The sequence below is a fragment of the Phyllopteryx taeniolatus genome, chromosome 8 (assembly GCF_024500385.1).
Source record: "Phyllopteryx taeniolatus isolate TA_2022b chromosome 8, UOR_Ptae_1.2, whole genome shotgun sequence".
Classification (NCBI taxonomy): domain Eukaryota; kingdom Metazoa; phylum Chordata; class Actinopteri; order Syngnathiformes; family Syngnathidae; genus Phyllopteryx; species Phyllopteryx taeniolatus.
Genome location: NC_084509.1, coordinates 5241133 through 5250868, shown reverse-complemented (window position 1 = coordinate 5250868; position 9736 = coordinate 5241133). Strand labels below are relative to the sequence as shown.

General features: G+C 39.7%; 1 protein-coding gene across 16 annotated transcripts in view; it reads left to right on the top strand.

Annotated features, from left to right (window-relative positions):
- Positions 1–7472: 7472 nt before the first annotated feature.
- gramd1bb (GRAM domain containing 1Bb) overlaps positions 7473–9736 on the top strand; it is a 75460-nt gene continuing 73196 nt past the window's right edge. For 4 of the 16 annotated variants that reach the window (XM_061781259.1, XM_061781260.1, XM_061781258.1 and 1 more), the window contains exon 1: positions 7474–8152. In XM_061781259.1, coding sequence (XP_061637243.1) covers positions 7743–8152 — 410 coding nt within the window. In that variant the 5' untranslated portion in view covers positions 7474–7742. Of the gene's footprint in view, positions 8153–9736 lie in introns of all 16 variants that reach the window. The other 12 variants (XM_061781265.1, XM_061781263.1, XM_061781264.1 and 9 more) reach the window with 9 other exon arrangements.

Here is a 9736-nt window from a genome sequence, read left to right as displayed (position 1 = left end):
ATGTGTGCAGCTGGCAGCAATGAATGAAGCAGATTATAATTTACAGGTTGTCTTATTTTCAGGGTTTTTTCAACGTACACAGCATATGGATCCCCTTCCCCCTTCAGGCTTTATGAATCTTATAGTAGAATGGTCAAGACACAAGCCATTCCAGGATGCAAATCCACTTCCAATTGTTCTGATTTTCCCATAAGAAATAATCGATATAGAAATAATGTGTTCAAGGGTCAAAACGTAGCCATCATAAAACTTGTATTAAGTGTATGTTAGGGGTGGCTGCTTTGAATATGAGTCTGCTTACTTCCTGCAGTCATTGTTCAACTATTCTTCTCTTTGTATTTCTCTAGCTGAGGCTTTTTTTAATGGCGCAAAACAAGCCATAGATAAAGCCAAACAGTCACAGAGCTAACAAATTATGACTTGATTAATTGTGATATTAACTGTGTGAAATGTAATATTCACTGAAGAAGCAAAGCTAAACAGGCAGGAAAGGTTTTTTCGCTCATTAAAATTTCAGCACCGAAGACCCCCGTTGTCGAATGTACTTGGATGGGGAGCACTTAGAATCGAAAATTGTGTCTGGTGGCCACAGAGGCTGTTGACCAAAACATTTTATGTGAAACCCTGTTTATCTTCCATTACAACGGTTAACTCTTTCAGGACCCTACCGGGCTAATTAATTATGATGCCATTGGTTAAAATTGTATAAACCCGCACCATTATATTATTTTTTTTAGCGGAGGTGCCCAGTAGATTTGCAACACTGATGTCGGAATCCTTTTCAAATGCAGTTAATTAGGCGAAAACTAATCCGCACATGTTCAGCCTGACAGGGTCGCAGTTCCTACCGAGCCATTTCTAATTAACCAGGCTCACTCTAGTCAAATGTGCTGTTTTAGCAGGCAAAAGTGCTACTGTCGTTCTGATGCCAAATCTGTACAGCGCAGCAATAGTTCACAATCCTTGTTTATCTAATAACATGACAAAAACCTCAAAAAAATTCATTAAAACAAGCCTTGTCCTTACTGTCACAATGTCCAGTTTGTCTTGAAAAGTCCGCTTTGAAAACAAATGTTTAACCATTATTTCCGTCATGTTTGTAATGCAGAGAAATTCCACTCGAGTAGCTTCAAACCAATCAGAGAACGAAAACAATTCTAATGTCACTGGGGGCATGCTCTTTGGCGCTGTTTATTGAATCTGATTGGTTCAGATTTGAAAAAAAAAAAAAAGACATTTCTGTTGTGTGTATTTGGCATCAGCCACCTTGAGTCTGAAGGCCCTTGGAATATTACATTCACATGGCAACACACATAAAAGCCGAATTCCAATTGGACCCAAAAAGATTAACCCTTAAACGGCTGCACGCTGTTGGAACGAAATGCCAACTCCTTAGGGCAGCATTCCTCTACTCACTAGAATACTACCATTAAAAAAAAAATCTTGAAATTCCTTCATAGTTTATTTTGACTACAGTGTTATCCTACATATTCGTGATTCACTATTTGCGATTTCGTCCATTTGAGGATTTTATTTTCAAACCTATCCTCGGTTATTTGCTGAAAATTTTGAAGTGCATGGGGGAGGAGCTTCTGTTAGACAGGCATAAGCCCTGTCTAACAGCAAAGTGGTGCTTTGCCGCTATCTTGTGGCATCTATAAGCAATTAAAAGCCTTTTTTTTATGTGGGTGGGCATCAGGCATCAATTAATCTCTGACTTTTGCTATTCGCAGCAGTGCTGAGTCCCTATCCCCCATGAATAATGGGAGATTACTGTACACCAGTTTGAGCGAACACTGTCGTCTTCTATTTTGTGTCATCTGGTTCACATGCTAGTTGTGTGTCAGACCCATCATTGAGCTCTTGAATTTCGTTGGTGTACATGGCAAGCTTGCGACAACTGCTTGCACACCAGACTGAATAATCAGCTGTAATTCAACACTTGCTGATGAGGAACATCTGTGTGGTTAGTCATGCACAGTGACATGATAAGGTCCTAGATGCTGGCTTTTACAGCCAATTGAGCTTGTTGAATGGTCACCGGAAAAGAGTTAATTTGATTGATTCGGTTCAGTGGATCACTACTAATATTGTTAGCAGGGGGGGGGTGCTTTCTTTCTTTAGCCCCACCTTCCAAAACGCAGGCATCTCACTTTGTTTAGTTATTGTGCAGAGGCTTTAGTGTAGTCGTCATTTGTCTAAAATGAAGAATCTCAGACATTTTCAGAGGGGTGTTTCAGTTTCATTGATGGCTTCCTTCAATTGTATGCCTTTAGATTTTCACCCTTTGAAAACTACAGAAAAATGAACACCATGAACAATAACCATCTTGATCCTCACATTTTTTTTCCGTATTCAGTTCAGCTTGCTAAGGGTGCTAGTCTAAATAGCAAATAGTATTGCTTTTGTACTGCTTATTGCTTTAGCTTTCTGCTAGCTGTAAATTGCGTATGAATTGTACGGTGACATCCCCGTTTCAAATCTCTTTATGACAGATTTATGGTTTTTTTTCGTTTGTTTGTTTTTTTTCTGTTTTTTTGCTGGGCCACTTCTACATGTGTAATGGTGTTCCACAATGCTGGGACTTGGGAGTTAAATACCTGACACTGGTTTCGCATGCCCTGTTGTGTTGATTGTCAATGTCTAACAACAATATATCACACCAGAAGCATTAGCGAAGCATTTAATCATGTGATTGTCGCTGTATTAAAGCGCACACAGTTGCGGAAATATCCTGCTATAGCGGTTTCTGTGTAAAACACTCCGGCAGATTAATGCTAGAGCTTCAGTTAATGGCGCTGATGCACCAATTTTGCAGGATTTCTGTGTGAATGAATGCTAAATAAGTTTAATTGTCCGTAAAGTTCTTGACATCCATCATTTACAGTCATTGACTTGATATGTAGCTATAGTATAAACCAAGGACAAAATTATGCCTATGTTAAAAAAACAAAAAACAAAATATGAATCCTCCATATTATGGATCCAGAGCATGAATCGTCTTGAATGAAAATCGACATAACTTAGAGTTCTATGGGTAACAAAGGATGATGATGAGATGATGCTAAAGTCTTTCTTTTAGTTTTCTTTTTATTTTTGGGTCTGCGGCAAAAGAGAATATGGTCAGCAGCACCACTAAATTGCTATGGATTTGACTTTTCTTTTTTTTTTTTTATAATTTTTTTTTTTTCTTCAGCCCAGACACAAATGACTGTCATCGCCTGCAGTTCTTTGTTGTTATGGCTAATTAGTCTGAACTCTGTGAGGAACTTCCAGCCATCTGTTAAAACACTGGATTCAGAGAATTCTCTCCAGTGACTTATCGATTTGTTATGTTGAAAAAAATTCAAGCCTCAGGTTAGGAATTTGTTTCTCAAGACTAAATACTGACTCCTGTTCTCATTTGAGCTATGAAAGTGATGCTGAACACTGGTGTTTTGACATACATTACTTGCATGCAAAATTGTAGAAAAGGCTAAAAGGCTACTAACTTTTCAAAAAGCATTTTTTTGTGCCCAAACCCCTTTTTGACAGAAACCTGAACAATAGTTTAACAAACTAATATTCTTGGCTTCTGATTTCAAATCTAGTTATTCATAAATGTATTGTGCACTGTACGGTATATGTATTAGTAGTTAGTATGATGAGCCAATTAAACATTTATATGGTTTCACAGTCATAACGGCCCTCTGAGGGAAACCGTAACTACAATGTGGCCCGCGACAATAATTTGTTTGGCACGCCTGCTCTAAAGAGTATCCTGACCGATTATCCTGTGGTGTGGGGTGTGTTAAAAATGATTCTCTCCAATCGACTCCAAATACAGTCGGGGATGACAATCATTCATTTTTAAGATGTTCAGTATCCAAGTTAAAAAATCCCGGCCCGGCCACAGATTGTGAAGTAGAATGGAATGATAACTAGAAAGAAAGTAATCTGAAGCTTTGACTGTTACGAGACTTCAGAAATGGCAAAGCAGCAGGTTGAGCTGAGTGTTTTTGGAGTTTGTCTTCCAAGTCAGAAGAGTCACGGAGATGTGTTGGCAAGAAATTGCCACCGTAATGTGGTCGCCAAAGATAACAGCTATCCTTCTTTTGCTTTTACTCCTCCTTTATATTTTCCGGCAGTCTAGATGCTCCATGGCAACATGCTGCCTCTAATAATTCAGTCAGAGTACTACGCCAGACTTCTGATTTGGGGCACAAGATCCTTGGCTTTCGTTAGTGAGTTGGTAATTGCATGGTGTGCTGTGTTGGTCATATGGAAGACACGACACACTGTACAAGCAGAAAGAATTGTTTTTTTTTTAATCAACTAAAATGTAAAAAATCAACCCAGATTAAGTTATTTCTCCCATCATCACAGTTTAGATGTCACATAATTGGGTTAATTTGCCTCCCGATGCAGTTTTGTACTACTGCCATGGAAGTTTTTCTTTCGAGTGTGAGAAACCTATTCTGAGAAGTTTCTGAATAAGAGATGAATGCAAGCATTTTGAAGTAGGCAGATGTTTACATGGTGGAACAGTAATGTATATAGAATGCCCTATAAACTCTGGAGTGGGAGTGACTTTGGTTGCTTCAATCATAACATATCATCGTCAACATTTGAGAGCAAACTTTGAGCTTGCATTACATATTAACATGTGGCTTCATGATTAGCGATTCAATTTTTTAGTTATAAAGAAATTTGGGGTTGTAAAAGGGAAATCAAATAATTTTTTCGTAAATCTCACCTGCAGCCGGTGGAAGCAGCAAATTAGGACGCTACAAAAGAGATTTTTCATGCAGTGCACTTTGGTCCTCAATCTGTTTTGATAGCCAGTAAGATGCAAGGATGACTTGTGAGACAGAAAGTTGTGTCAATTATCACATTGGGGAGGAAGTAAAAGACTGTCAATGAGATGCTATACAGATGACCAGGAACAGCATTATAATATTCAGTACTGTAATTTTATGTGACAATGTATTGTAGATTCAGGGAGTTTTATAGGGAATCCCTCCATTTACTGTTGGTTAACCCACAAGTCCGTTGTTGTTTCATCTATTCATCTTTTTTTTTTCAAATCTAGCCATTCTTTGTGGAATGTTTGTTTGTTTTTTCCCCACACTGAGCCAATTAATTGTTTTAACAGGCTAAAATTATTGTTTGCCAGGAGGAATTAAAAAATATCTATCTTTTTTTCCTTAATGTGCAAACAGAAACACGGAACACAATTTGACAGGAACGATGGTGAAAGGACATTGATAACTTTGCATTTTGCATTCCTAGCAGCTCTGGCTGACTATATTAACAATATTTCATATTATCTAGTCCTATATTACAAAACAAAATGACAGTGTGATCGTACAGTGTTTTGACTAAAGAATTCCGATAAAAATAATCATTTTCCAAACAAAGAACACAATCTCTTCCTTTTACAGCGTGTCGCAGAATGCATATCGTGCATGTAAACATGAATGGCGGCCACACAGAAATGGCTGCCAGATATGCCATTAGTGTTTGTCCATTTTCAGGGTATGTACATTTACAATGCCCCTGTAGATGTTTAATTGGTCTAATCGACACACTTGGTTTTCAAGCGTTCTATCAGTGTTTGCATGCCTCCCTAATCTCTGACAGGGACAACACGCTGTTAGGAATAGAAAGGCACGGAACAACTAAGTTCAACTTTGCTGGTCAGTAACGATGCGTTCAAGGCAAGCAATGTCTGTTCTGTTCTACACCGCGTAGCCGCAACAGAGAGATAACTGTCATCTCAGTTGCAGCTGTAACAGCAAAGCTTCTCTGTGGTAGGTCCATCTGTTCACGGCATTAATGTATGCATGACAAAGTTCTCAAGCTGCGCTAACACAAGATGGCTAGACTGCTTGGCTTCCCCCTGCTGTGCCCTCTGCTTTTTAATATTATTATGGATTGCTCACATTGCACAAGTGTGCCGTCTCTTGCTATAAAACCATGTGTCATTATTTTAAATGCACTTTGCCTCATAATTAAATGTAAAAGAACCAACTCATCAAAACTCTATGAAGTAGCATTAAATGAGCATTCTGTCACAGCTCACCTGAGTTGAGCCTGGAAATGGCAGACTATGACCCAAAGCTGCCAGAACGTGTGAGGCTATAATGAGAAACGTCTGGCCATGATTAATTCATGGTGTTTTCCTGCCTCTGCACTCCAGCCTCCAGGTCACAGGGAGTGTGCGCTGGCATTTTGCTCGCAACCATGCGTAAACCATGGTTTGCATGTTTGCTCTCACTTCCTTTTCCTTTCCTGTGTCATAGCTCCTGCTTTGAATTCACTCCAAAAATTAAATTAGATTCAATCAATAGCAAGAGTTTGATATTCTCTTTATTATGTATGAAATGTCAATTCTTCAACATATAGTTTGAACTTTTTCATATCTCAAGCCTATAAATAAACAATAATAAGTTAAAACATATGGGTATGGTAAAAGACAGACAATAAATCGACTATGTTCTATAATAATAAATAATATAATAGTATAAAAATATAAATCTAAATAATAATAAACACGCAATCTTGACTGCACAACACCAAAACAATGGAGGAAATAGGTGTTTTCTGAGCCTGTACAATCAATAATTGCTCTCATTTATTGTTTAACTAATAAAATAATTTATATTTCTTTATATTATTAATTCTTCATATTTTGTTTATATCTGTTCTTGCTCCAGTACATCTGTCATGTTTTGATCATTAGTTATCTTTTTGATTTTTGAAAAAAAAAAAAGTATTTTAGAAGTAAGATTTTATATTGAGTTGCTGCTCATTCTTATAATAAACTTCTCGGGAAGACGGTGGCTAGGGAGTGATGCATTTGGGCTGGTGCATGGTGGTGGCTTGAAACGGTTTGTTCAGGATACGACCATGTGGGAGTGTATAACCTTTTACGTTCATTCATAACAGTGCAGCCTTTTTTCCCTGTGATTTAATGAATGGTGTCTACTTGTGTGTGCGAGTGTGTGGCTGTCTTGTGTGTGTTATCGGTCGCTTAACTTGGCCATCATCACCCTCAGGCTTGAGTGAACCCTGCAGTCCTATCACTTCCCTCTAACCCTTAGGCTGTAACTGCGTGGAGACAATGATACCCTGGAGCACAAGACTGGACCTCACACCCAGCCCCACAACAACCAGCATCAACATCACAATAATGTCATCAAATGACCTCGTCAACATATGTATTAAAGGTGCCTTTCAAAATTACTGTTAGCAGAAAAAGACAAGGTGACACCTTTGGCAGCAAGGACTTAACCAAACTCAGTGCATGTAACTTGGCCTGCAGGTCCCCAGAAAGGACCAGGCCGCAGAGTTGGGTTACACTCACATGCCTTATGCATGTTTCATCTGTTGCTCAGAACAGAAGCTCCCTTTTGTTATCTAATACAGCCTTCTCCTCCCCAGCCCGAGAGGTTGAGTGTTGTACTATAAGATTGCTCTTCAGTCCGTCAGCCAGCCAGCCAAAAAATAGATGCATATCATTAAACCGACAAGTCGGACCAAAGATAGCTGCTATCAGGACACTTCAGTCATTACTTCAGTCTACAGGCTGGCGTATTACTTACTTGCTCAATGCACTACAACTAAAGAAACAGGGTGAGGACCACCAAATAGGAAAGGATATAAACTGTGACTGCTTCCTTCAGTTCTTCAGCAATCTCTAACCCTTCAAGCACCAGATCCGTCATTCCTGGATTGAATCAAGAAGTGTTTTAGTGGCCATGAGTGACACACTGAGACCTCCTTCCCTCCAAGTGAGCGTTCCAAACGATGCACCGGTATATACCGACGGAGGTAACAACACCGTGTCAGATTGCTCCATGAGATCCAGCTCCTCGACACCGACGCTCCGCCGCAAACGCTTCAAGATGCGCCGCATGAGAAACGTCCCCAGTGAGAGAGGGCTGGAAAGGGGACAGCTGAGCAGCGGTCACCTCAAGGGGCGTTCGCACTCCGGCTCCAAGGAATACCTTCAGCTGCCATCCATTGAGATCACGCCATCCAGTGATGAAGATGCTCCCTCTTCGTGGTCTAGCTGCTCTACGCCCAGTGCCTCTCCACGACGGAAGCGTTTCCTGTTGAGGAAATGGCTGAAAGTCAGAGAGAAGAAGGAGCAAGGCAGTGAGAGCAGGTTGGTATGGGCCTTCCTTACACAGCTTTCCTTGTCCCACTCGTGAGCCACTCATCTCCTTAATCCACGCTGCTTCACAAACATATGCTAATTCACTAATGTATTGGATCACATACCACTAACATCTTTAGAATATCAGATGTGATATTTTGGCATATTCAGATTTCTTTCCATGAGAAATTTTATCGGTAGTGCAAAATCAAACACCAATACTTTGAGGATTTTGTTTAGTTCAAAGCAATGAATATTTTACCGGTTGCTAATATGATGCAGTGCTGCCCAACTCTGGCTTATAATAATAATAAAGATTGTGAGGGTGGCCTGCAGTGTTATTTGGGTGCAGAAAATATTTAGTTTCTGAAACATAGTACTGAGGAGACATCTCTTGGGAGCATAACTGTAGACATTGTGTTTTGTAAATCCAAGGGTCTAAGAAGACACGGCCATTTGCAATTTGAGATTTGCCTTGTAAACTGTGGTACAGGTCATGCATCAGATAATCGCAATATTTGGCCTTCCCCCAGATGCTTGGTTGGTACATATCTAGTGTCTGAGTCGAGCAGGTAAACGTGGTCTTACTTTAAATAACAATGACAATTCAGAAGATGAGGTAAACAAACTCAGTCTCATTTTGCCCACCATAATGAACTAATGAACAGACATTTCACTTTGGATACAAAAGGACGCTTCAAACGCCGGATGGGCAAGCGTTAGCCATTACACAAGGCAAAGGAAATGAAGGTAAAATAGATTACATCAATGAACTGAGGCCAAGACCCAGGTTGATTTTCAACATGAATTCTCTCGCAGTCTTTTTATTTGAGGTGCCAGGTAGTTCTGGTAGATCTTCGGAGGCTAGTTACGGGAATGGGTTCATTACTCACACCATCAGTAGCTTGTCTTTCTCCAGGACTCCATCTCTCCAGAGGCATCATTTCTGAGTAGGAGACTCTCATTATATCCAGTGGACCATCGGCACAGACCTGCTCCCCCTCACCTTGAAGTCGCCACTTTTTCGGCTTAGTACTTATTATAGGCTACAGGCAGCACTGTGCCATTAAGAAAGCATATTTCTTCAGAATCCAGTGGTGTGGGAGTGTTATAAATTATCCACATATTAATGGTTTTGTCATGTACAATTGTGAGAAGACATTGTACTGCTGTGAATGCAGAACTATTTTCTATCCAGTAAGCATTGCTAATGTGTACTTTCTTGCATGTTTTGAGGCCTTTTAAGATCCTGATTTGTACCAGAAATTAACATGGGAAACAAATACAGTGGAACCTCTGTTCACAAATGTTAATCTGTTCCGTGACTCGTTTCAAGAACGTTTACCATTGAAATGAATGGAAATGCAATTAACCTGTTCCAGCCCCAGAACGACGTTATAGTTTCCTTATTTTTTAATCGGAATGTGGTTGAAAATGAATACTGTACAATATAGAAATAAGTGAAAACACACTTTTTAAAGAAGAAATTACTGTTTGCTAGCAAATCACTGTGCAACATCTTAGCCTTTTCACATACAGCACTGTATGCCTTTGGAACCCAATTGCATTGTGGCACGTGGTGGCCATTTTGTG